Source organism: Pleurodeles waltl, chromosome 3_1 (assembly GCF_031143425.1).
Source record: "Pleurodeles waltl isolate 20211129_DDA chromosome 3_1, aPleWal1.hap1.20221129, whole genome shotgun sequence".
Taxonomy (NCBI): Eukaryota; Metazoa; Chordata; class Amphibia; order Caudata; family Salamandridae; genus Pleurodeles; species Pleurodeles waltl.
In genome coordinates, this window is record NC_090440.1 from 1,903,675,680 (window position 1) to 1,903,703,193 (window position 27,514).

Below are 27,514 nucleotides of genomic sequence, written 5' to 3' on the forward strand. Positions count from 1 at the left end.
TAGTCTGCTCTTCCTCTGTGCTAACAAGATCTTTCTTTACGCAGAATAATACCTGGACGTTAAGCTATCTCCCATTTTGCGTGTGGTACTTAGTTTTGGGGACATCTAGTTAAGGGTTCGACTTAATTGGAATAAGATCCTGACCTTCCCATTCACAGCAATCACAAACTGCTAGAGGATGAACTTCCCTCGTCAATGAAGGGAGGATTCGGTCCGATATTAAGGAATAAAAGTACATCAGGATGCAAAAGTTGTATTATTATAAGATAACTATGGAGTGACATATGATAACGTGTAGAACCAACAGAGTGATGACTAAAACGAACCCTCTTCCTGAGTGGGCGTAATGCCCGTACGAGAATGGAGGTTCTCCCTCAGTTACTACACCCGTTCACCAGCATCCCTGTCGCCTAGTTTTAACTCTACCTCATGCCTCTTTCTCCCACCTCCTTACACTACATTTCTGCTAAGTATGCTCTTTTAACCTCTGCTTTCTATCCTTGTCTCCATGTTCATATATTTATCTTCCTCCTTCTTTCATCTTCCTTTCCTCTGTTGCTCTGGGACATAGTTTGATGATAAAAAATAAGTCCAGGCCCCCAACAATGAGTGCCGGTGCCCACCATCTGCACAAATTAGACACTGGAGATGGTGCCTTTTTTTGCCGTTTTGGAGGGTCAACTGATATTTTAATATATGTTACTAAGGTTTCATTGTGTTGTATTTTGAGATACTTTGATGCAAATGAACAGTAATCAAACGTGGTGTCTTTGTCACTACGCGCGGTGGATATTTTGCCTTTTTTTATTTACTTACGTTTTTTTATTTGCCTTTCTGAGTTTCGGTTATGATTATTTTTGGCTTTACATGTATGATTCACATCATGCTCAACATTTTTTTTTTTAACTTTGACTCTACTTAACCCCAAGTCCCTATTTTGAAATGTAGAAAGTCCTATAGCACCTGTAGGAAAAGAAACAAAAATGTTTGAGCAAAATGTCTTTGTTTGAACTGCCGACTTTGATGTATTGTGGAAATCGAAATTAACCAGAAGCAACATATCAGCTCTTAAACTGCTACTAGTACACTAAACGATTTCCACCCTCTTTGCGTGCATTAGGTCCACGTCCGAGCAATGGCAGATTACTGCCCTCAACAGGACCCTTCCATCCCCTGTGCAGATGCCGGCCTGCCCTTCAAGAAGGGCGACATCTTGCAGATTGTTGACCAGAATGATGCCTTATGGTGGCAGGCAAGAAAAGTTTCCGACTTCAGCGTCTGTGCCGGGCTTATTCCATCAAACCACCTCCTAAAGAGGCAAGAAATGTCATCCATGCCAGCACTCGGCCTTGCAACCTATCACTAAAGGCATACATATGTTCTGTCTTACACGCCATTGTGGGCCAGTGTTTCATTAGGGATTATCAGGGCACTGGGCAAGGCATATTTTCGGGGACTCTGTTCAGAACAGCTATGAATTTTACTATCCATTTCCCGCTCTTTTAAGCCTGCATGATGCCAATAAATCTTGAAAATATGTTACAATCTGAAACAGGGTAACACAAAAACAGTTGAAATCTGTCTTGTCCAGTGCCCTAAAATCTTTAAGATGAAACTAGATAGAGGTGTTGTGATAGAGAAATAGAAGAGACCGAGGTATAATAGTTTTACTTCTTGGGGTGGAGGGGCACGGAAATTGGGGGCCCTAGGCAATTACCTACTTTGCCCAGGCCTTAAACTACTCTGCTGCTTGAAAGTCAAGTCATGTTTTCCAAGAATCAGAGCACTGGAAGGCGTGTACTTCTGTGGTTAGCTCCTACTGTCACTATTTCATTTTCTGTTAATTGTGGAGGATGAAATGCATGATCCTTTCATGCGATCCATTGAGCTGAAATTGAGGCTTCAATGAGCAACACTTTATATTTCATTAACATCCTGACACCACCATATATGCTCACCTTTCAGATGGACTGATAAACACTGGCAAATTGTCTCTTAACACATTCATTATAAGCTTCATAAAGGGGACGTGCATATAAGTATGTCTGCAGTGGGTCAAAACTATAGGAACAAAAGGGTGATGGATAGAGTGCTGAAACTTTTCAACCACTCACCCCCAGACACAGATCTGGGTTTAATCCATCGTTCTTTTGCTCATCATGCCACCCTAGTTTGGACCCAGCCATATGCAAATCAGTCTTGACCCTGTTGTTTTTGCATAGGTCAAAACTAGGCACACCTCTGCAACAGTGTGACTGTCATCTCTGATTGAGAAGTTATTCCAAACACCCCTTAACCTTTTGGTTTAGAGTCACCTCGAGATTTTCTGTTGTGTGAATGGCATAAATCTATAAGTGAGTAAACAGGGCCTTAGGTTTTTGAGGTATATGGCTATTTCTCCAAAGAAATGAGCACATTTCTAATTGCATATGGGATTTTAATACAAGTTATTATGAGGAAGAATTTGACATGGTGTGTTGAGGTGACAAGAACATAAAACTGAAATGAAGTAAAATGTCATGTATGAAGATGACATGTAGATGACCCTAAAAAATACTGTCGGCCATATAACATTGATGTAGGCCTCAAGCTGATATGGCATAACACTGCTCAGCCCAGGTATGGGATTATTTCCCCCACCAAAATATGAGAAATTAAACATTTTAGAAGACGGAATGTGGGCATGCTTGGTTCTAGTGAAATCAGGAGAATTTCATGACTGGTCACTGCCTCTTGGGCTAGGCGGCGAGATGGAAGATTTTGCCCCTTTCCTCCAGTTCTTTCAGAGGTGATAGATGCCCCTGCTGGGCACTGGGCCAACATATTCACTGTGAGTAATGTTTAGTGGGGAGGTGTGTTCATGGGGCATCCCTGAAAGTATATACAGATGGGTTGAAGAGAAGGCCAGTGTAGCCACCAGCTGCCAGATTGTTTTTTATATCGGATACACTAGAGCACGGACATAAAAATGTATGCAAATAACCTTTTCACAACCATTTGCACTTTTCAGAAAACAGCGTGAATTTTGGTGGTCGCAGCCGTTCCAGCCCCATGCCTGTCTGAAGTCAACAATATGTGAGTGACTGTATTAAAGGGATTACTTTCTGTCCTTAACAATCCTTTCCTTAGAGGTAAAGTCAGAAGACTGTTTTGTCTGTGTCCTCGCCGTCCATTACTTGGCATTAAAAGCTTAGCTTGAGCAATGAGGATTGGGTAAGGAGTAAGTGTTAAGTGTCAGCTTCCTCCAGGGCAGGCAGTGTTTTAAGTGTTAGATGCAGCTCTGTGCTCAGTGCTACATGTCTCATCAGTTTACGGAGCCTTTCACCTCTCGGGCACCTGGAAGATTAAGGGCTGGAGTCAGTAGTTAGAAGTCTATGTGTGAAGATGTGTATCCTTATTTCATTGCCATTGGAAAAGTGTAAATATCCCACCAAGTCACTTTTCAGTTGAATTGTGGATTGAAGAGTAGCCGTGGATCGACTCAACGTGGTGTTTGCATCACCTTCTCCTAGACCTGAGGTGACGTGTGGCTGAGTAGTGTGAGAGGCTGCCACTTCTTGGAGGTCTTCAGCCGTGTGTGCTCTCTAACCATATCTTACAGAAACATAAAACAGGTGAAGGAGGCTAGAGACAATTCACTTCACTGTACAAAAAAAGTTTCACTAAACTCATGCACTTAAATGCACACTTATCCAGTACCACTTGCAAAAAAGAAAAAAGGTTTGCCAATGTCATTATTACTTAGATTCTCAATAAAGAATAGCTAGTATGAAAAAAAATGGGATATTGACCCGCCTGGAGCTTCTGAGCAAACCCTCAGAGAGGCTGGTGGCTCCACATCAGCGTTCCACTGCTCTGCTTCACCTATATGTTTATTCCAGATAGACCGAATCTGGGCCAAGATGATATTACAGACTGAGGGGGTTATTACAACTTTGGAGGAGGTGTTAATCCGTCCCAAAAAGTGACTGTAAAGTGACGGATATACCACCAGCTGTATTACGAGTTCCATAGGATGTAATGGACTCGTAATACGGCTGGTGGTATATCTGTCACTTTACAGTCACTTTTGGGACGGATTAACACCTCCTCCAAAGTTGTAATAACCCCCTGAGTGTAGGTTGTAAACATGAGCCTAAGAAAGGGAGAAATGGATGGGCAGATAGATAGACAGGCAACATTAAATAAATATTTATGAGTTTGGATAACTGTTTTTTAACCAGCCTCAGCGTATGCTTAGGTTACAAAGCATAAACTTTTTAGAGCCTTCTTTTTTAGATGGCATTTGGCAAACCGTCTTTGGGACTTCAAAAGCACATGGTTATTCATTACAACATTGCAGGAGACAATTTCTGGGGGCTCACAAAATAGTATCAGACCTGTGAGTTTGGAGTTTTTTGACTGGGCTAGCATGTTGTCAGACTTCTTAGATAGAACAATATACAGACAGGCATGCATGTAGGTAGGATCATGAATTGTCGATAGAAAGATCAATAGAAAGGAGCAGAGGTGCTGGGACATCAAGGGATGATGTCTAGCCAGTAGAGTTGATGTGTACTCGTCCTAATCAGGTGTTGACCACACATGAAAGTAATAAGCTACAGAAGAAAGGATGGGTCTCATTTCAATTAGTAGGGTTTTCAGTCTGGCTACATAGATGTCCTGAAAGAGTTTTCTAGAATACACTTTGTTGAGAAACATACCATCATGAGGCAGATATATTGGGAGCTTTCCCCCATGTACTCTATTAACTAATATGTTGTTGGCTGTCTCTAAAATCTGAATCTCTGCATTTTATGTTTACCTGCTTCGTTTGAATGGTTGTGTGGCAGTGACTACTGTGAAAGAAGGTAAGAAATTGTGTGTAGTTTATGTGCAGTTTCAAACCTCGCTATCTTTAATAAAAGTAGATTGCATTGCGTGTGATTTTTATAGTGCTATATGTCATGCAGAGGCTCTTTTTCAGACGATCTATAAAGCATCTTCATAAGGCATGAAATCAAACCCATGAAAGCAAAACAATAACCTGAAATGAGAACGGCCTTATTCAGAGTTTGAAGGACCGATTGCTCCGTCTCAGACGTGACAGAAGTACCATCCGCCATGTTCCAAGTGCATTTTATTCAATGGCACTTGTAATAAGGGGGCAGGATAGCCGTTTCTGACGAGTAACCCATGTGCCAACTTTTAAATAAGTCCCATGATGTCGTAGCATTCTGCGAATAATCTATGAAACATGTTAACAGAAGGAGATCCATTGTTACAAGTGAGTAACATTTTCTTTTTTCTTCTCCAAAACCAGATCTTCCATAGAATTAGTATCTTTGTTTAAAAAATAAACTGACACCACACGAAATCTGAATAAGAAAATTAACCTATGTAGGTGACCAATGCAAGTTGCAGGAAACCACCCTTTTCTTTGTCAGCACTTGATTAAACATCCCTGCATCCAAGTATGTTTGGCACTCAAATGAATGATCCCAAAGTTGCTTGCGACAGTCAGGCAGAGTTTTCAGCTAAAGTGTAGACTCTTCAAAAAATGTATATATTTAGTTGAACGTGGCCCCTGCCAGTAAAATCTTTACGTTAAATGATAGAGGCAGCATTTTGCATAATAGAGGCCTAAAGCAAAATGCATGTGCTATAATTAATATAAATTAAGTTCTCCCCAAAGGTAGAGGCCCAACATGAAGGACAGAATAGGTCTGGTCAGGAAATGTGAGGCCTTCCATGCCAATGGGTCTAGGGTGCACTTGTAGCGATGAGCATCAAATCGCACATGTAGACTGGCCTGAGTATCTGTGTACTGACTTCACAATTAGTGCCGCTGCACTGCCTGGATGTGGGGCGATTCAGGAAAAGACAGTTTGGAGAGGTCCATTCTGTGCGTTCTTGTTGTGACAATACGTTTGTTGGACGTCCTGTGGTGTCAGCTTCTTGAGCGTCGATTTTTAAAGACAGCCCCTGTATGCAGTCAGCAAAATGACTAAAGAAATGATAGACTCGATAGGCAAAACAAAATGATCCACCTGTTGTCTATTTTATGGTGATGTGCAAACAGACCACTTCAACAGAACTCTGGAAGAGATGCTGGATACCCTCTAGCCACATCAGAAATTGAAGAGGGTAAAGCATTTGTCCACTGAGTTGCGTAATTAAGACGGAAGCAGAAAGTACCACACTATGTTTGCAACATCCTACTCAACAGTTTGATGAAACAGCAGGTGAACCGAAGACATTCACTTCATTGTACTGGAGTTCAGTTAGGCAGGGTGATGGGACACCCCATGATGCTGGATACAGGCATGGAGATATTGGACTGTGACCGACTGACCGTAGAGGCCAGGTATTCTCTTCATTAAGATGCCTCTAACAGCGTACCCATCCCTCCATATGAACCGCCATTTTTAAGGCATTCTTCTTCAGACATCCATCGTAGATACTGTTCCTTTCATCTGGGACATGCTAAATGGGTTATGGCCTTTTTAACCTTTGATTCTTGGCTTAACATATATTTTTAGGGCTGGCTTTGGTATTTGTGATCAACCGAAAGGGCAGCTTTCAGAGTGCAACAGAGCAGGGCTTTAGCCCCGTCCACATACTGGTGGACAGGAGTACATGTTTTGATTGTACAGAAGTTATTTGCTTCCACAGAAAAAAGTGCTTCCCTTCTACGCAGGTGTGACTATTTTGTTTATCCAACTACCTGAGCATGCAGCACTATGGCTGCCTAGAAAAGTCTCACTAACAGGCATAAAGTATCAAGCGTATAGTGGAATAGATCTTCACCTTTCGGGGGCACGCACATGGAACTGTAATACTTTTAAAGTGCCTTACAAAAGAAGATAATTTACAGTGTTTGTTTTTCTTTGGCAGCAGTACAGATGGTAGGAGGGCAGTCATGAGAAATGTATTGCTGTTCTCCAGTCCCAACACCCACACGTTCCCTTTCCATAATCAACTTTAGACTTCAAAGTGCAGGTATGCATTTGAGAGTTGTATGGGATGCCCAAGACTACACTAATCCACATGCATTTTTAGGTCTGGCTTGATAGCACAGCTGTCACCCGAACTTATGTGATTAACAATGAAGAGTAGTCAGAGGATCAGTAAGAGAGGGTCTTAGTCTCCACCCACATGGTGGTTTTCCTGAGTACAGGATTTGATTGGGCTGAATTTGTGTGCTTCCACTAAAAAGATACTTGTATTGAACTTTTGTCTTGTGGCAAAGCTTATATTCAATACAGCAGGGCCACATTCGTTATGGTGCTAGGCCAATGATCATGTCTAAAGGCTTGCTCTTTTTATTATGAAATGTTACGATAAATGCAGCAATTTAATCTAATTTAGTAGGTCTGTTGTATTTATTGTGAAAAAATATGCTAAAGTCAATAGGCATTAGGGATGGATTGTTATGACTTTTTATTAAACCCTACAGATAGGTATTTTGTTACGTGAAATCTCAAGCATTACCTTTGTAGGGAATAATGTTGGTGTTGGTTAGCCCCTCTGACAAACTCTATGGAAATAAGAATTTCCCTGCAATTATTCTTGCTAGAATCTCTTGGAAGGCCTGGCAGGCTTAGCTGTCTACCAGGATCCTGTAATAAAAAATCAGTAAATAATACATACATCAATGTATGTATATATATATATATATATACACTTATAGATTCTTAGAGAGCCATTGGGTCAGTTCTCTTCTGCCACAGATCTGTCTGAGTGACATTTATGCAATGCTTCCATCCATGACCGCATACAGCATGGAGTAACGTTCAGTTCATATCAATCATTGAAAATGAAGGCATTTTCTGATCACATGTGCACATCCATCTGAAAATGAGTGCACGTCTGTGGAAGGACGGTTTGGCCAGTCTTTTAGTTTTTAGTGTTCTCGTTTTATATTTCTCCTTTAATTTCTTTGCTGCTCCTCTTTTTATTTTATTTTTTCTTAAGAATATACTATTGCTTTCCAGGCAGTGCTAATGGGTCACCTGCTTGGTGCTCATTGCATCTGCAGTGCGCCACATACCACGTGGCCACTTCCTCTAAAACAGCAGATCATTACAGAAAACTGATGTTGATAGTGTATTGTTGTTTTACCATTCAAAGATGGCCAACATGGTTCTAAATGTGGTAGGCAGTCTGAAACTTTAAACTAATAAAGGACTATGTACAATTCCTTTGAAACATGGACACATGTTGCTATGTTCAGTTTAGTTATTGCAAACATATGCGGATGATTGGGTCAGTGGATGACTAAATGGATGCATGAGTGGAAAGTTGAGTGACAAAGTGCATGTATTATGACTTAAGTGCCTAACCTCATCAATGACACAAAGGCATTTTTTCCATAAGCCAGACCTATTAGCACTGCCAGTGCTTGTTTGAAACTGGAGTTCCTCACTCAGTTATCAATCTAAGACTTTGGTTCACGCACTATAAATTTCACGCACTATACTTTTTATACACCGTAATTAATTGCAACTATGCATTCATGATTCTGATGTCATAGCAAATTACATTATTGCAGACAACACAGTGTTCAAAAAAGTGAAAATTAAAAGAAAGAAGAGCATTGTACAGAGCCTTTGGCTGAAGTTCAGTCTGTTATCAATTGCACAGTTATACCAATATGTCACAATTATATTTCAACTGAGATGGTTGATGACGTTTTGACCAAATAATAGATAGATGGGATGTTTGGAAGCTGTGCTGGAGTTGCTGCAGAGGACTCCCTGCCCCATAAGATGTTTCTGTGAGAAGGAGAGGTGGTTGCTGCCAATTTCCCCACGCGCTGAAAAGCGCCCTCCACCTACCGCGGCACAGAACGTTTGGGAGCTGTGTTTGAATTGCTGCCAGAGACTAGCTGTCTCATAAGACATTTCTGTGAGGAGGAGGGTCTGTTGCTGCCAATCTCCCAGTGTTGCATGCTGAAAATCAACCTCCAACCACTGTGGTGCGGGATGCGCGGTGTGCGAACCCAGGCAAAGACCAGGTCCGTCCTCACCCATAGGAAGTCGGGCTGGGCCACCCCTTTAACTTCTGCTGCCTCAGATAATTTTTGTATTCTGGCTTGGACAAACAGTTATCAAACTATTGTAGAGAGATAGGGAAATGGAAGCCACCCGCAGGTTTCACCAAGTCCTACACCCCGACGTCCCTAAATGGCTTCTTACAACGTGCAGTCGAGCCACTAGTAAAGAAATTGAATTGACTGAACACCGTTTATCCATCTCCTCCCCTGTTTTGCTGCCCCGAGCTTTCCCCTCCAAGCAAAGCCCAGTCCCCACTGCTAAAGAGCCATGATTCATGAGTGAGTTGCTGGAGAGCGGGGCCTTAAGCTGCCCCTCTCCATTTACCGAACTAATATCTTCCAAGAGGGCCCCAAACCCACAGTACCCTTAGAAGTGGGGGTTGTTGTGGACAAAGGCGCGGTAGCCCCAGGGAAAAGGATAGACACCAATTCTAAATCAAAATGCACCCACAGGAACACTTCTCGTTCTCCAAGGGGACCCGTTGCTTTCGATAAGGACATGGATTCTCTTTATTATAAGCTGAGTGCCATTTTAGATGAAAAATTTATCAGGTATATGAAAGGTTGGCTACCGTTGAACTGAAACTTTCCAACTGCATCCCACTAATTCACCACCCAGGGCCCCTGTCCCAACTCCTATATCATCACCTCTTTCTCAGTTTATTGACCCCCGTGCTCCCTATACTATCTTGGGGGATACTGTCACTTTAGGAGCACGGACGATTTTCAATGATATACCCAGCAGCAGCCAAGTTCTTGTGGGGCCAAACAGATAGACCATGCCAGTTACAACATAGAGGAAAGGTCGGCTAGTTTGGTTTCCAGCTGTGCAGGCCAGACTGGGCAATGGCAGGCCCAGCGTCCCCATTGCCTGTAATGTCTTGTACAGGGGGGAGAGTGTCCCTCCTTCCAGAGCATTGTTATTATTAACTTACCCCCGGAAGCTGCAGCTTATGCTGTTTTGGGCAGTGTGCCTCCTCTGAAAGCTGGAACTGCTGAAAGCTATGACCAGTTCCGGAACAAGGTTATGCACTGGTTGTGCTTGAATTCATCACTGGGGACTGAACTGGGTAGATGGATCAATTTTGTCAGGAGGTTGAGTTGGATCAGTAAGGCTGCAAAACCCTTTGGAGGGGACTGCGGGATTGTACATTTTAACAGACCTCTTGCCTCCATTCATTGCTTTAAGTCCAGTTACCCTTCAACTTCTACTTTAGCCCTCCCCCTGGGATTCTTCTATAGACCTATGGCAGCTGATTCCACATTGTAACTTCAACAACTAGGATCTTGAAGGAACTTTATGGGGAAGCAGGCTCGTCAGCCCATAGTGCAGGCTGGAGTGGATACTTCCAATTGATTTACCCCGCTGGCCAACCTGGACGCCTTTGAATTACTTGTTAGGCGGGCCAATCCGACTGACTCCTTGGGGGTGTCCACGGATCATAGTGTCAGGCCTTATTAACTACTAGTCTAAAGGTGCTTCATCGAATTAGTTGGAATATTGCCGGGCTTATGTCCAAGGTTGATGACCCAACCTGGCTGGTTTTATCTTACAGGTTCTTCTACCATTCTATGTCTTTCTCAATGCCGGGTTTCCCAAGCGTGGTATTGCTGAATTTTTGTATTTCCCAAGCATGGTATTGCTTAATTTTTATAATGCCAATGCTGCTTCGACAGATGTATGGCATATTCAGTTGTTGGGATCGATTATGAGAAAATTTAACAGGTCAAAATGGTCTAGAGCCAACATGATCTTGGCAGGGGATTTTAATTTTCATCTGTGTGGGGATCCTAGGTAGGGGAGGGATTTTACTAATTGCTGTTTTGCTCTATCAGGTCTTCACATGAACCATTTGAACCAAGGCTCCACCTTAAATGGGATTATGAATGAGTAAAACTTAATATTAACTCTTGTTAAGCTTGCTGTCTCTAAAGACAGAGTTATTATTCCTCCCTTTATCGGGAGGGGTTGCAAATCTTTTCTCGATTTTATTTTTGTTTTAGCACCTCTTTTTTCATGTGTGACAAAGGTAGAAATTCAATCGAGCCCCTTTAAAGACCATAATCCAGTGACTCTATCACTATGCTGGTATTTACTCCTGCAGGTGCGAGCGCTTGCTGGAATGAGTGCCCTAAGGCTGACCTACAACAGGAGAAGGCCTAGGTGGTTCCTGTTTGTCCATAATAGCTTCTTCAGGTCTCTCTATTCATGTTGCAATACGGAATTTAGTATCTGTCGATCATCTGTGTCTAGTGGCAGTGACATCTTAGGGGCCTTTATGACGATCGCTACTACTCTATCCACTCTTTTGGAGTCAGGGGCGGGGGGGACTGTAACTGAGACCCCGAAATGGTTTGACAAGGGATGCTCCTTAGCTTTAAAGAATCTCTAGTGTGCTTTCAGTGCGAGGCCCAGAGACTCTGCTGTGGTAAAACCTGATGTAAGGAGTACAAACAGGAGTTAGTGATGCGGAAGAATGTTCTAAGGGACACCGCATGTGAGTCTCTTTTAGAAGCAAGTACTCTGAACAGTAGCGCCCAATTCTGTCCCATATCACCGAGGATAACTGGGTGTACCACTTGGAGGAGGCTTATGATGTAATTCCGGGCACTGATATCATAGGGAGGATACCGGAAACAACAAGCACAAATTAAGCACTGCTTACACACAAATTCACACACATACTCTCTCACATAAACACACTCTCACCCACAAGCATGCACACAACATACATTTAAAAGTATTTTTACTTACCTCAGCTGCCATCAAAGGGGATATTCCAGCTAATTGTACTCAATTTTTATTACACTAATAATGAATAATGTGTTATTATTATTCACTATAAGTGTAATTAAAAAAAACTGACAGCAAACAAATAGAGTGAAGCCCCCGCTGACATCCATGAAGACGAGCTGACTGTGTTCCTGGCACTGACTGTGCCACCTCTAAGGCTAGGGGTCGCAAAGGCAGTGCTGGGGTAGCAAAGGCCCAGCCAGTGGTCGCAGCAGCGACCCCTGGTGACCTCTAAATGACATCCATGCAGAGAAGCAAACAGAGACATTCAAACAGGACAGCATAGCTGATGCCCTCTGCCACTGTCGGTAGGTACGTAATTGTACACTTGTACTGAATTTATAGGCTTAAAAGCACTAAGGAAAGGACAATGCTTACGCTCTGAAAGGCCATTTCTTTAAACCTGCTTACCCTTTATTGAATTGGTAGTTGCTGTTTTAGGATGAGCTATTTTCTGTTTTGCTTCTCTGTTTTCACCTACTTATTGTCATTAACAGTTCTGCTTTTATTCCATTTGCTGTGTCAGTTTCATGTTTGTGTTTTAGCTTTTTGTGATTCCTTGATACATATTGTACAGTGCTCTGTGACATGTCTTGAATAGGATGCACTGAAAATGGTTTAATTTTTTTTTTTAAAGTGTGCTGTTAGAAATGGGGTCTTTGGTTGGCAGTCAGGTCGTCCCCTGTCCAAGCAAGGACCCTCACTCTAATCAGGGTAAAGGAGAATCACACTCAGTTAACCCCCACTCACCCCCTTGGTGTTTTGGCACAAGAAGGCAGGCTTAACTCAGAGACAATGTGTTAAGTATTTGTAGAAACACACATACAGTAATACAGTGAACCACTAAAAATTACACAACACAGGTTTAGAAAAATAGTAAATATTTCATCTAAATAAACAAGACCAAATACTATAAAAATCCACAATACACCATTAAAAATGGGATCTTAGTACTCAAAAACACAAAAATAGTGCCTAGAGGCACAAATGCTGCCATTTGATGTTAAGCAACGTCATGACGTTTCCCACAATGCGACGCCACTGTGCCATTTATGGAGTCGTACAGATCCCCAGGTACAGCACCTTTGTAAAGCAAGTAGAAAACAGGCTTGTGCATGGAGTCGGGGAGCGAGGTGTCGCTGGATCTGATGCGGCATTGGTTCCAGTGCTATGGGGCAGAGGAGCAGAGGCATCGCGCAGCGGCGTTGGGTCCTTACTGCAGAGCAGTGCAGGTGAGGTGGCATTGGTTGTGAGGTGTCGGTCCCTTGGTACCTTCGGCAGAGACGAAGTCCTGCAAAGTCCTATGCTGTAGGGCGACCTCACGTGGTCGTGCTCACATCCTGGGATCACAGGCGCTGCGACGGAGTCTGGTGTCACGAACGTCAGTGCTACGACACTCCGATCTCAGCAAAGGTGTGCAGGATCAGAAGCTACGGTGATGCGAGGCCTGCAGTCTCGTTGGGGTCGTCACGCTTCTGTGAGGTCCACAGCTTCAGGTGCAGGTGGCGTAGCGGGGTTCCGTGCAGCGGCGCCCTTAGCAAAGTCGCATGGCATTGTCCAGCGTCGCTTCACAGGATTTCACCAGAAATTCACTTCTAGGGGCCGAGGAACAGGAATGGCACCCTCTGGCAGGCTAGAGTCCTCAGCATGTAGACTCAGAACTGGATGGTGAAGCCTTTGCTGTCCCTGAGACTTCAAAACAGGAGGCAAGCTCTACTCCAAGCCCTTGGAGATACCTCTCAAGCAGGAATGCACAACAGAGTCTAGTCTCTGTCCCCTTTCACACACAGAAGCAGCAACTGCAGAATAGCCCAACAAAGCACAGTCACAGGCAGGGGCAGCACTTCTCCTCAGCTCTTCAGCTCTTCTCTCTTGGCAGAGGTTCCTCTTAATTCCAGAAGTGATCTAAAGTCGGGGGTTTTGAGTCCACTACTTATACCCCTTTCTGCCTTTGAAGTAGGCAAACTTCAAAGGAAAGTCTCTGTTGTTCACAAGATCCTGCCTTGCCCAGGCCAGCTCCAGACACACACCAGGGGGTTGGAGACTGCATTGTGTGAGGGCGGGCACAGCCCTTTCAGGTGTGAGTAACCACTCCTCCTGACACACTAACACAGATGGCTCATCAGGATATGGAGGCTACACCACAGCACCCTTTGTGTCACTGTCTAGAGGAGATGCACCAATAGCCCAACTGTCAAACTGACCCAGACAGGGAATCCACAAACAGGCGGAGTCACAGAATGGTCTAAGCAAGAAAATGCCTACTTTCCAAAAGTGGCATTTTCAAACTAACAATCTAAAAACCAACTTCACTAAAATATGTATTTTTAAATTGTGAGTTCACAGACCCCAAACTATATTTCTATCTGCTCTCAAAGGGAATTTGCACTTTAATAATATTAAAAGGTAACCCCTATGTTAACCTATGATAGGGATAGGCCTTGCACAGTGAAAACCAAATTTGGGAGTATTTCACTCAGTTACAGTTCGCTCCTATGTAAAAGGGAGGTGTGGGTGCGGCGCGCAGGGAAGAGGGGGAAGGCCCATTTAATAATTTTTAAAAAAACGTACCTCCTCCGTTACCACCGTTCCTCTGACCCTCTTTGCTGGGCTGCAGACCTGGGCACTCCCCACCGATCAGAGCAGCGTCAGAGTTGCTGGGGAGTGCCCAGGCAGGGGGCTCCCAGGCAGACTGAGAGCCTGTGCAGGCTGTCTCCAGCCCGGCAACTGTGTTGCTGGGCTGGAGAGAGCTTACAGCGCATGTGTGTTTGGTGGCCCCAGACGGCCGACCAAACACACATGCGCTCTGAGGGGAGTACTCTGTGCACTCCTCCGAGGCTGTCATCCCCGACGCCTGCCCCTTTCACCACGTAGGAATAATAAACCTAGTTTATTATTCCTTTGTGGTGAAAGAGTTGTAGCTTCTGCTGCTGGTGAGGGGTGACGCTCCTCGGCCCTTATGGAGGAGCCATCCTGATTTCACTGTTAGGACATTTAAAACACATCAGTACATGTCCCAACTGTAACATACAATGCACCCTGCCAATCAGGCTACCTAGGGCCTTCCTTAGGGGTACCTTACATGTACAAAAAGGGAAGGTTTAGGCCTGGCAAATGCGTACACTTGCCAAGTCGAACTGTCAGTTTAAAACTGCACCCACAGACACTGCAGTGGCAAGTCTGAGCCATGGTTACAGGGCTACTCATGTGGGTGGCACAACAAGTGCTACAAGCCCGATAGTAGCATTTGATTCACATGCTCTGGGCACGTCTAGTGCATTTTACTAGGGACTTATTAGTAAATCAAGTATCCCAATCATGGAAACGCCAATACATACAAATTCACATAGGGTGCACTTGCACTTTAGCACTGGTAAAATGCCCAAAGTAATCAAAACGGGCAAAAACAGAGTCCAGCACACAGAAACAACCTGGGAAGTAGAGGCACACAAGTTAGGGGAGACCACGCCGCAGATGCCAGGCCTAACATGTGCCTATGATCAGTAAAAATGTAATTAATACCCCTTTGCTCCAGTGGACTGCTGAACACTTGCAGTTTGCAACAAGTACATGATATGTTGCTTGACAATTCATTGCAGTTCATTGAACAGATAGCTTGTAATCTACAAAGCGCATTTGACACAGACAAAATTATATTTGCAGACCATTAATCCTGTTTCTGGCTGCGTTGCTAGATGGATTACATATTTTTCTAATTGTTTTTTTGCTTGGCTCTTTTTTTTAGCCAACGGGGGCATCTTCTCAATGCTCTTGTACCTTTAACCCTATCTATCCAAGGCAAAGTAGGTAACTCCCTAATAAAGCAGACTCCACTAGTCAGTGTTATGATGTAAGCTAACACACCAGTACATTTGTACCCATTTAAAATGAGGAACACCACTTGGATCAGCTTCATAAGTCAAACTGTTTTGGTAACTCAAGTGGTGCTCTCTGTTGCACATAAAGCTTTTGCAGAAAAGATGATTGCTTTGTTATTTTTTACAGCTTGTCATTTGAAGCAGATAAACAACTGTTTCCTCTCCTGGTCTTAACTTGTCCTCTATCAATTTTCAGAGCTATCATCTCCTCTTACTGAGAGCCGCCACACCTCCCATCAGCTAGCGCGGAACTGTGCTGGTCCCAGTGGTGGGACTGGTACTTGGTACAGGTGATTTCAAACCCAACATCCCTAGCTGTTTGTTCTGGATGGTGACACAGCTATAGTACCCATAGATGTGTAGGCAGAAAGGCGGAATCCTGACACCCAAATTGTGTGAAAAAGGCAGCTTTTTTGTTTAACATCTAAGTTTACCTTAGATGCACACCTGGTTTATCACCATATATGCTATCCTAGCGTCTCTCTAATGCTTATGTTAACCTGTGTCACCCTACCTTCAATCAGTCAATCAATCAGGGATTGGAAAGCGCACTACTCACCCGTGAGGGTCTCAAGGCCCTGAGAAGGTGGTGGGGGGGAGGTGCTGCTACTAATCAAACAGCCAGGCCTTGAGAAGTTTTCTGAAGATAAGGAGATCTTTGGTCTGGCGCAGGTGGGTGGGAAGAGTGTTCCACATTTTGGCGGCAAGGTGTGAAAATGATCTCCCGCCGGTTGTAGTTCTGCGGACGTGAGGGACGGTTGCGAGGGCGAGGTCAGCGGAGCGGACATGCCAGGTTGGGGTGTAGAAGGAGAGTCGTTTGTTGAGGTATTCTGGTCCGTTGTTGTGCAGTGCTTTGTGAGCATGGGTGAAGAGTTTGAAGGTGATTCTCTTGTTGACTGGGAGCCAGTGCAGGTTTTTCAGGTGGTCTGTGATGTGGCAGTGGCAGGGGATGTCCACGATGAGGCAAGCAGAGGCTTTCTGGATGCGTTGCAGCCTCTTCTGGATTTTGGCCGTGGTTCCTGCGTAGAGGGCATTGCCGTAGTCCAGTTTGTTGTTTACGAGGGCTTGGGTGATCGTTCTTCTGGTTTCGATGGGTATCCATTTGTAGATCTTTCGGAGCATGCGGAGGGTGTTGAAGCAGGAGGAGGAGATTGCATTGACTTGCTGGGTCATGGATAGTGAGGGGTCCAAGATGAATCCTAGGTTGCGTGCATGCTCGGTGGGAGTTGGAACGGTTCCGAGAGTGGCAGGCCACCACGAGTCACCCCATGCGGAGTGGGTGGAGACGAAGATAAGGACTTCTGTCTTGTCGGAATTGAGTTTGAGGCAGCTGCTCTTCATCAATTCGGCGATGGCCTTCATTACTTTGTGGAGGTAGGTCTTGGCGGAGTCCTTGGTGAGGGAGAGGATCAGCTGGGTGTCGTTGGCGTATGAGATGCTGTTGAGGTTGTGGGATCGGGCGATGTTAGCGAGCGGGGCCATGTAGACGTTGAAGAGGGCCGGGCTGAACCCTGGGGTAGGCCGTAGATGATTTCGGTGACCTCTGAGCGGAATGGGGGGAGGCGGGCTCTCTGGGTTCTGCCGGTGAGAAAGAAGGTGACCCAGTCCAAGGCTCTGTTGCGGACTCCAGCATTGCTGAGGCGTGAGTGTAGGTTGTGGTGGCAGACTGTGTTGAACGCGGCCGAGAGGTCCAGGAGGATGAGTGCCGTGGTTTTGCTGCTGTCCAGTATGGTTCTGATGTTGTCGGTGGCGGCGATGAGGGCGATTTCGGAAGTGTGGTTGCTGTGGAATCCAGATTGGGAAGGGTCCAGGGTGCGGTTCTCCCTTAGGAAGCGGGTTAGTTGTCTGTTGACGGCCTTCTCGATGACTTTTGCCGGGAAGGGGAGCAGGGAGATAGGCCGGAAGTTCTTGAGGTCCTTTGTGTCCGCCTTGGGTTTTTCGAAGAGGACGTTGATCTCGGTATGTTTCCAGCTCTCCGGGAAGGTGACAGACTCAAAGGAGCTGTTGATGATCTTCCATAGATGGGGTGCGATGATGGAGCTTGCTTTGTTGAGGATGCTGTGAGGGCAGGGGTCAGATGGAGAGCCGGAGTGGATGGTGTTCATGATTTCGATGGTGTCGTTGTCGTTGACGGGGGTCCAGGAGAGCAGGAGGTTGGTCGGAGGTGAATCTGTGGTGTTGGTGGTTGCCAGGGGGGTCTGGGTGCTGAAGCTGTTGTGGATATCTGCAATCTTGTGGTGGAAGTAGGAGGCTTGGGAGTCGCAGAGGTCTTGGGATGGCGGGATGTCTTCGACGTTGGAGCTAGGGTTGGAGAGTTCCTTCATGACGTTGAAGAGCTCCTTGTGGCTGTGTGCATTGTTGTAGATTCGGTCTTTGAAGGTGGTTCTTTTGGCGGCTTGGATGAGTTGGTGATGTCTGCGGATGGCGTTTTTGAAGGCTGTGTGGTTGTCCAGAGTCTGATCTTGGCGCCACTTTCTTTCGAGTCTTTGGCAGCTTTGCTTAGATTCATGGAGGTTGGCGGTAAACCGGAAGGCCTTTCTGTCGGTTCATCTATTGGAGGGCTTCTTGATTTGGGCGGGAGTATTGGCACAGGTGTTGACCCATTCCCTGAAGTTGCGGGCAGCTGCATCAGTGTCGGTGGTGTTGATGGGTGGGTTCTGGGAGAGGTTTGCAATAAGTTGGTGTTGGGGGACCTTGTTCCAACTGTTTTGGGGGACTGTTGTGGGTGGTGGTGCGTTGTGTGTTTCTTGAAGGAGAAGTGGATGCAGCAGTGGTCTGTCCAGTGGAGTTCGGTGGTGTGGCCGAAAGAGACGTGATTGCTGGCGGAGAAGATAGGGTCGAGTGTGTGTCCTGCAGGTAGGGTTGGTGTTGTGACGAGCTGTTTGAGGCCGAGGTTGGAGAGGTTGTCGATCAGGGTGGCCGTGTTGTTGTCGTTGGTGTTCTCGAGATGGAAGTTTAAGTCTCTGAGGAGTATGTAGTCAGTGGATGAAAGAGCGTGCATGCTGATGATGTCGTTAATGGAGTCACTGAACTGCTGTCGTGGGCCGGGGGGCCTGTAGATGAGGGGCCCTCGAAGGGTGGTGTTTGAGTCAGTGTGGATTTGGAAGTGCAGGAGTTCGGCGGTGCTGAGGGTGTCTTCGGTGTTGGTCGTGATCCTGAGGGTGTTCTTGTGGATGATGGCGATGCCTCCATCTGGTTTGTTGGAGCGGTCCCTGCGGGTGATCTTGTAGCCGTCCGGGATGGCTATGGCGATGTCAGGCGCTGAGGAGGGGTTCATCCAGGTCTCGGTCAGGAAGGCGACATCTGGCGAGGCTGAGTCAAGTAGATTCCGTAGCTCTACTATGGACTTGTGTATGGACCGGGTGTTGAGGAGGATACATTTGAGATGATTGCGTCCCGCCTTGGTGGGTGTGTTGTTGGCTTGGAGGCTGGTGAAGGTGCAGTTCCGGCAGGAGAAGGGTCCGCGGGTGGTCTGCGGGGAGGCTTGAAGGCAGGTGGGAGAGCGGCCGGTGTTGAGGGCGCGAAGGGTTGTGGCGTCGTAGTGAAGACGTGCGTGGCGCGATGGGGGGATGGGAGCCAGGGGTTCTGGCGCTAGTCGCGGTCACAGCGTGGACGGGTGCAGACGGGCTTGCTTTTAGGGGCGTGCCTGCTGCGTGCGGCTGCCATTAAGTAGGGAGGTGGGGGGAGGAGAGGACAGCTGGGAGGCGGGATGGGGACGAAAAACTGCGTGAACAAAGGGGGCGGGCTGAAAAAGGATGCAGGCCAAAAAAGGGGGTAGGACCGCAGGGCAACAGCGGCGGGGGAGAGTGAAAGAGAGAGAGAGAGAGAGAGAGCTGAGTGAGAGAGAAACAAGGAAAAGGAGCACTGAGGGACATTAGTGGAGCGGAGAGCAGAGAAAAGCAAAGCAAAAGGAGGAGAGAGGCAGAAGGTAGCCTACTAGGAAAGCAGAGCTCTCCCACTAGACACCAGGCATGAGGAGGAGGGCCTTGAACTCCTGACAGGGGTCAGGAGTTCAGAGGAGCCAGGGAAAGGGCTCTTCTTAGATGGTGGAGCCACGGGAGGCAGAGCAATGCATTGACTAGGTCCCTTACAGTCCACCAGCCCTCTGCCCCTTTTCATATAAGCGGTACTCTAAAGCTGTCTCAATTATCTGTCTACCCCATTTCATATTTTTGACCATCTTCAGGGTTTACAAGTTTTATCGCCATACTGCTACCACCTCTTAGCTGTACATACCTAGCCTTCATCCAAAGGTAATCAGCTGACTCACTCCACCATTTCCCCTCTTTCAAGCTTACTTGTCTATCTGTGAACAGTCTTCACTTAAACCTCTGACATCTAAATCACTTCTCCGAGGCAACTGTCCCTGCCGACCAATCCCACTAGTGGCAATTAAATTGTAGACCTAGAAACACATTGTGCACACCTATTCCATAAAGCAATCAAAAAGGACCTGTCAAATAACCTCACATTTCCCCCCTCATTATCACTGATTGTTGTGCGTGTGCATAAGCAGTGAATCTCGAAAGTATATCCATGCTAGTGAGCTGTTACAGGCAAGTAACATTCCCTTTTTTTGAGCATGCCAAGTAGTTAGGCTGTGCCTACTGAGTGAAAGTTATTACCAAACAACACTGTGATTAATATGGTAACCTGCACAATGTGGCACTGCTTGGACTGCGATGTAGCTATTTCTAGATGAGGACACACAAAATTATTTTTGCTACTATGTGGTCCTCTGCAGCTTTATATGCCACAGGTTGCTGTCTACTTTGATTTTTAGGATCCCAGGCAGCTTTTTAGAATAATATAAAAGCAGTACCCTTGAGGACTAAATGGGAACATACAATCATATCTGATTTATTACCATTCATTTTTAAATATGTTTTCTTCTGTTTTCTTATCATTCACAGAGGACGACATGAGGATCGATGAGAAATGTGTGGAGACAGGTGGGACGCACCATGCTGGGTGTTATACTGACCGTTTTCTGAAATAGAAGCTTAACGTCACAGATATGCCACTTATTAAACTGTAAATAATGACTCAAGCTCCCAAAACGGTTGAATGTTTATTTACAGATTGAGGGCCTGATTGAGATCTTGGTGGACAAACTACTCCACCGCAACAGTAATGGATATCCCGTCTGCTGAAATATAAATCCCATAGGACAACGGTTCCCAACTTTTGAATTCTGTGGACCCCTACTTTATCATTACTGGAACCCGGGGACCACCAACTGACCTATTACTAAAATATGGGAACCTAATCTGTTAATATTATTTAATTTTCTAAGCAGTTGGGGACCCCCTGACGAGGCTTCGCAGACCCCCAATGGTCCCCGGACCACAGATTGGGAACCACTGCCATAGGATACAACGGGATTTATATTTCAGATGATGGGATATCCGTCACCGTTGTGACGGAGTAACTCGTCCACCAATACCTTAATCAGGCCCTGAGTCTAGGTACAGTTGTGCAAAGAATAGGGCCCATATAGTGGCACTTTTCAGGGGTGCAGTAGATTTGGGTGTGCCTGTGAAAGGCCGGTTGTATTTAAATTTTCCCCAGTTCTACGTGCCTTGCGGCATGTACCATATTACAAGCATGTACGCATTATATAGAGAAACCGCCTGATATTAACCTACCAGCTGGTTTATTTATAACAAATACAACCATGGGTCGACAAATGAGTGAGGGAGAGTAGAGGATGATTTTGTGAAAGAAATATTAATCGATACATTAACTCCAAACATGATATGTGGATGGCTTAGAATGTGTGTGCAGGGTTCAAGAGCTTCTGACATCCATCTCAGTGGTGCTTAGACTGTCCAAGGGCAGCACTGTCAGAAAACCACCCCTCTAAGTGATTCCCCTTCAATTTTGAGTGGGCAAGTATCCTTCTGTCTTAATTCTCCTTCATCACAGACACTCATTTTGAATTGTACAATACTAACAAACACTAACTGTCCATACCTTTAAAATGGTAGAGTTCAAACTAGCCAATCAGAAGGTAGCTGCTGAATTAACAACTGCACTGAATGGCTACTTGGCAAACGAGCTATCCCTGCAAGTGGTAAAAACATAAATTTTGTTTCAATTAATGGTAAGACCATCCAGTGCCTTTTTCTTATCCAGTTCCCCCCTAATGTGTATTGTCTAATTTTTGACACACTATTAATGGTGCATGCTAACAAAACAACTTCACAAATAAAAGCAAAATAAGACCATTGTGACTAACAGATTTGTTTTTATTGTTGCCCTTTCGCCACAAAATTAAAAGACGAAGAAACGTTTGAGTCAGGTAGGTCTTTTGCTATTGAAAAGAAAGTAATTTTTAAACTGCCACATTTCACAACTGCTCTACAATATATTTAAATGTTTAGAACCAAGCAAATAATTCTCTTCTGAAATCAGCATTAATCGACGCAGAATGATCAGAAATTCTTGTTTGAAATTAAGTTCTACAACATTTCTGCTTGAAATGCTGTGATATTTATAGAGAAAATCCAACGAGTTTAGCAAATACATTTTGCTCAGAACAAACATTATTTAATAGGGCAATTATTGAGCAATGTTGTCCTCTCACTCCCCTGGATATTAAGTGATTTGGATTACTCGTCCGCCAAACTCTAAATGAGGTCCGGTGTCTTCCAGCCCAGTATTAAACCATGGCATCACTGGTAGAGTGTGTGTTAGCAGCTTTCTGTCACCTTTTCCAGTGTTATTCTTCTTGAACCTCCCCTCTAGCTCCTTAGCCTTGTCTGTCTCTGGTGCTCCATTATATGCTGCCCTCTCTGCTAGGTAGTGTAAACTGCTTGTGATGGGTTTGAGGTCAATTCAGATTTCTGTCCCTCATGTACTTGTAAATTGGGAACTATACCCTTGATTAATTACATTTTTTTCATGTACAATATCAGTCCCTGTGTCTTCTGCCTCTACCCTGTCACTATCTGTATTATCTAGTGGCAGCTGGCAATTAGAGCATAAGGAGGGTGGGTGGCCGCACACACACAGTCCCTCACACCAATGCATTCACATACACACACCGCACACACACCCATTCACATCACATCACGCACCCACATAAACACATACAAGAATGTATTAAACATTAAATAGAAACATAACACTTACCCTCTGTGGTGCCTCTGGAGAGAAGCCTCGGAGGTTGAGCCTCAGTTAGGTCAACCAATGGAAGAAGGCTGTAGTCTCTACCTCGTCGCAGAGTGGGATGGGGTCAGTGAGAGTTGCTGACCCCACCCCACTCTGGGACAAAGTGTCAGTGACAGACACTCGGCCCTGAGCACTTTAGGGCTTACTTAAAACTGAAGGGCCCAGGTCCAAGGCTATTAATGGAGTGTTGCACTTCTGCCCTTAAGGACGGGTTGCTGCTGGTATTGTCCTTTGTTCTTCCTCTTGTCTTGTCTCCTGTCCCTGTCTGTTTGTAGTCTCCATATCCAGTCCTCCTTCTCCACTCAGCTCAAATGTCTCATGTCTCTGCACCCTTTACACCATCTGTTTTAACAAACTTATGAACCCTCCTCCAGTCTGGTCCTAAGTCTCCTACCCCTATTCCACTTGCACTGTCTGTTTTACTTGCTGTCTCTATTCAGCCAGTTACTGTCTCTGTGCCTCTGTTTCCTGACCTCTCCTCTAGTCAGCTCTCACGTCTTCTGCCCCTGTTCCCCTAGCACAGGGTTCTGCAAAGTCGGTCCTGGAGAGCCAGCCTAGCACCGTGTTAAGTTCTGTCCCTCCGCTTCTCTTGTCTGCTGCCCCTGCGCACCTAGGGTATTGTTAGTGTTAAGTGTCTCCTGTCCTTTCTTTTAAGGAATTCATGCGTTTTCTGCCGCTATCTTTCCTGAACTAGATATAAATAGACATGTGTGCCCTTCTTCACATAAATCTTATCACAACATGATGGATGTTGTCTAGAAGTAGTATGACCCTCCAGACCTTGAATGCTTGGCTAATATAATGGATTAGTGTATTTTCCTAGAGGTCTCAGCATATCAAGCCATGTGTAACCCATGGAAGCTCTACAAAATATAGAAGAATTGGAACATTCTTAGGTAATTCTGGTGAATCCCCCCTGCATCGGGAAACGTTTCTATTAAGTAGCAACATCTGCTTCTCCCTCTGGAAGTGCTGATGTAAGGGAATAATACTTCAAATGTATTTGCATCACTAACAAGTGGGTCACGGAGATGCCCTTTGGACCATATACTACGGATGTAGTGCTTTGTATTGGGTCGGAAAGCATTTGAATGTTAACAGTTGCCATTGTCAATTACTAACCATCCACAAAGCGGAAGATGTCCACTGTTAGAGTGGGTGCTGCCGCACCGGGGATGGGGGATGGGGGAAGAAGATACTAGTTGAATGGACCACTGTTTCCCCTCACACCCCACACTCGATGACCCTTCCTTGATTTGCAAATTGATTTGGCACTTTGACCTGAATATGCGAATTTTCCGGACTTGCCTTGTACAGTTTGTATATTTTTTTCAAACCTTTGAAAATGTTGTGGCTTTGTAATGTTTAAAAAATAAAGCATATTAAATTCTTGCTAAATATAGGTGTCGCATGCAGAAAACTTTGTGTGCAAAAACCTGTTTTAGTGAGAAAAGCCTCTATATGCATAGAGCTACTTATCTAGCCAAAACCTAGTTGGGAAGCAAGAGATTGCTAAACAAAGGTGAAAGACCAGGAATATGAATCAGATCCTTATTAAGATGCAGGTAACAAATGAATACCACTTAATGTAGGATAGTGCAATTTTCCTTGAAAAGATGGCTTCAGCTTATTTATGAAATACAGAAGGTTTGAAACATTTCGGAAATCGATGTGGCTGTTGTTCCTCCTGAGTGGTGTTCAGACCAAGAAGGCCTTATGTTTCCTTTTTTTCAGTCTTGCCCCTCTTTATCCAGTTTGGTGATATCATGACTTATGGTGTGGTACAGTCCATTTGAGGTGATCAGTTTTTTGGCTTTTTGGCTTGGATATAATTTCTGGGAGAATATATGTGACATTGAATACAATACAAACATGAAGCAGAAGCCAATGCAGTCCCGTGAGCATTGGGGTCATAGAGAGGAACTTCTTCAAGCCCTTGATGAGATTGCTCCAGTATGTATAAGAGCATACAAAAATGCCAGAGTGGAGTCAGCGAGGCCGTTGAGTAGAATGTTGTCTCATATAGAAGTGCTTATGTCAGAGAGCTGAGATTGAATGTTTGGGACTTTGGAGCTGTTACAGAACAAGAGAAATTCAGTCTTCATTCGGTTGAGCTTTCGATGGGCTTTTGAAATCAAAATCTGTATTGGCTCAAGGTGGGTTTTAAGTCAATGAATACTGCTGGTAAAGAGAATTTCGAGGTAGAATTGAGTGTTGCCAGTATGTTAATAGATGTCGATGTTGTCTGTGAGCATTGATTTGTGGGATTCGTTAGAGAGGTTGAAGATTGTGGGGAAGAAGATGGAAGCCCAGGGTGCAATAGAGGAGATGGGAAGTTCCTGGGATTTTGACGTTTCTTTCCTAATGTGTTGCTGGTGGTTGGTTTAGTTCAGATTTAAAGATTTATTCATTTTTGCACGATTAATTAAAATAATTGCAAACCATACATCCATTGAGCAATATAAACAAAGTAAAAAGAAGTTAAGAGAAAGATGCCAAAATGTTAAAAGGTACATAAAATGCACATATTCCCCAAAAAATAATTCAGATATCACTGAGATCATGGTCTGAACAAGTAAACCCCCTAAAAAGATACCTACAGCACCGACCTCAGGGTTTGAAGTAAAAGTACTAAAGTACACATACACCATGAGCAATAATTTGTATATCACAGCACCAAGAAAACTTGATAAAAAAAAAAAGTTGCATTACAAGGTCATAGACTGAAAAAGTAAACTTGCAGAAAGATGCCAGCAGCAGCAATCTTGGGGGATTGAAGTAAAAGTGCTAAAGTACACAAATTTCATGAGCAATAATTCACAACACCAAGAAAACTTGATAAAAAATATGCATTACAAGATCATTGTCTGAACAAGTGAAACCCTAAGAAGATACTGACAGCACCAATCTCAGGGGGTTTGAATGAAAGTGCTAACCAAGTACCCTAGCCCTGCACAAAACAGAGATTACAAGAAATCAAGAATGGCAGAATGTTTCAATATAGTTCACTGCGGGTTCTGAAACAATAATCTATGGTCAAGACTGCTGTGCAGTATAAGCTACCAAAGGGGGAGTAGTCCTGGGGTCCAATGTGTTGATGGTGGTTGGTTTCGTTTCAAGGAGAACCATTGCAGGACTGTGGGGGATGAGCCCCTCCATGTTTCCAGGGTGTTAATCAGTGCTTGCATGTTAGTTGTGTCAAAGGCTGTAGAAAGGCTGAGAGAAGGGCCATTTCTTTCATTGATGAGAAGAGTTTCATTGACTACTTAAAGAATAGCTGTATAGGTGCTCCAGCATTGTCTGAATCTGGTTTGGTGTCCCTCTAGATTGTTCTTTCTGATCTGTCCCTGTAACTGTGTGGAAACTGATGTCTTTGATGATTTTTCCTATGACAAGTAAGCAAGTGTTGTGGCAGACATTGGAGTGTTATCTAGGTCCAGGATTGGTTTATTCAGTAGAGAAAGAATCAGCCCTGTCTTAAGGACATCGGGAAGGTTCCTTGGGTGAGGAGACTTGACAGTGTTAAGTAGGGACATAAGGTATTTTTAATAGATTTAATGATGGATAAAGGTAGAATATATTCTTGCGTATATTGTGGCCTTGAGTGAGTTCAGGAATTTGGTAAGTTCAGCTTGCCATCAGAAGCTGAAGGCAGTCAACTTGGTAGTAAAGCAATGGACACAGGGAGTAATGTGGCTATCTGTTTCGTGTTGCCAATGTGGTATCTGATTTGGTGTTCTTCTCTATGAAGCATTGATTGATGGCACTGCATGTGTCAACCAGTGGTGGAACTGGAGGATCTGGGTGTGAATTGATACAGTGCTTGATGGCTTTAAAGAAAGTTTTGCTGTTGTTTGCCACTTTATTGATGGTAGGTATGAAGGTGGTATCTGATTGGCTAGTGGGAGAGCCTTCCAACAAAGGTCACCTGACCTCAGATATCTAGTAGATTCTGATACATTATTCTGGCTATCTGCTGCTGGTTAGCTGCTTTGAAGCTTTGTACTGGCAAGAAGCTGTGATGGGCCGCGACTGGCCAGAGAGAATGACTGATATCATAGATCATTTGACCTCACTGTCAAAGGATAATACAGCAGTGCATTGGCTGCTATCTGCCTCTGGCTATCTGTTTTCGAAACATGGTCATTGTGGAAGGCTAGGTTAGGCCCTGTTTGGCTACAGGGAGTATCTGGATTGGTGTCAGAGGTCACTTGACATCACAGGTGTGTGCCTTGAATCAAAAACATGTTTTGTTGGAAACTGCCTGCAGGTGAACTTGCACAACGTATACACAATGTGTAACTTCAGAAAGCACAGACGTTGTGATGGGCAGACTTTTAATTCCCCACAACCCTTTGGCAAGTTATGAGAACATTGCATAAATGCGTCGCCTCTTTTCATCTAATATGACCTCAGTATGAAAGTCACAATGTTATAGATGCATATTAATTTAGATTTTTGTTTTTGTTTGCACTATCTCAATTACATTTTTCAGAGGAGCTCAAAGAAGGTAAATTAAAAATGTGTGTTATGAATATACTGGTGATCTCATCATGTGAACTGTATATAAAGTTATCTGTCCGCAAATTAAGGTTCAGCTAGAAATGAAAGTCTACATTTAAACAGGCA

General features: G+C 44.5%; 1 protein-coding gene across 3 annotated transcripts in view; it reads left to right on the forward strand.

Annotated features, from left to right (window-relative positions):
- The window catches only part of MPP4 (MAGUK p55 scaffold protein 4), a 245,382-nt gene that overhangs the window by 90,651 nt on the left and 127,217 nt on the right, over nucleotides 1-27,514 (forward strand). For all 3 annotated transcript variants that reach the window (XM_069226059.1, XM_069226058.1, XM_069226061.1), the window contains 6 exons: nucleotides 1,121-1,317; nucleotides 3,011-3,075; nucleotides 4,833-4,850; nucleotides 20,623-20,661; nucleotides 21,993-22,013; nucleotides 27,381-27,395. In XM_069226059.1, coding sequence (XP_069082160.1) covers nucleotides 1,121-1,317; nucleotides 3,011-3,075; nucleotides 4,833-4,850; nucleotides 20,623-20,661; nucleotides 21,993-22,013; nucleotides 27,381-27,395 — 355 coding nt within the window. The remainder of the gene's footprint in view (nucleotides 1-1,120; nucleotides 1,318-3,010; nucleotides 3,076-4,832; nucleotides 4,851-20,622; nucleotides 20,662-21,992; nucleotides 22,014-27,380; nucleotides 27,396-27,514) is intronic.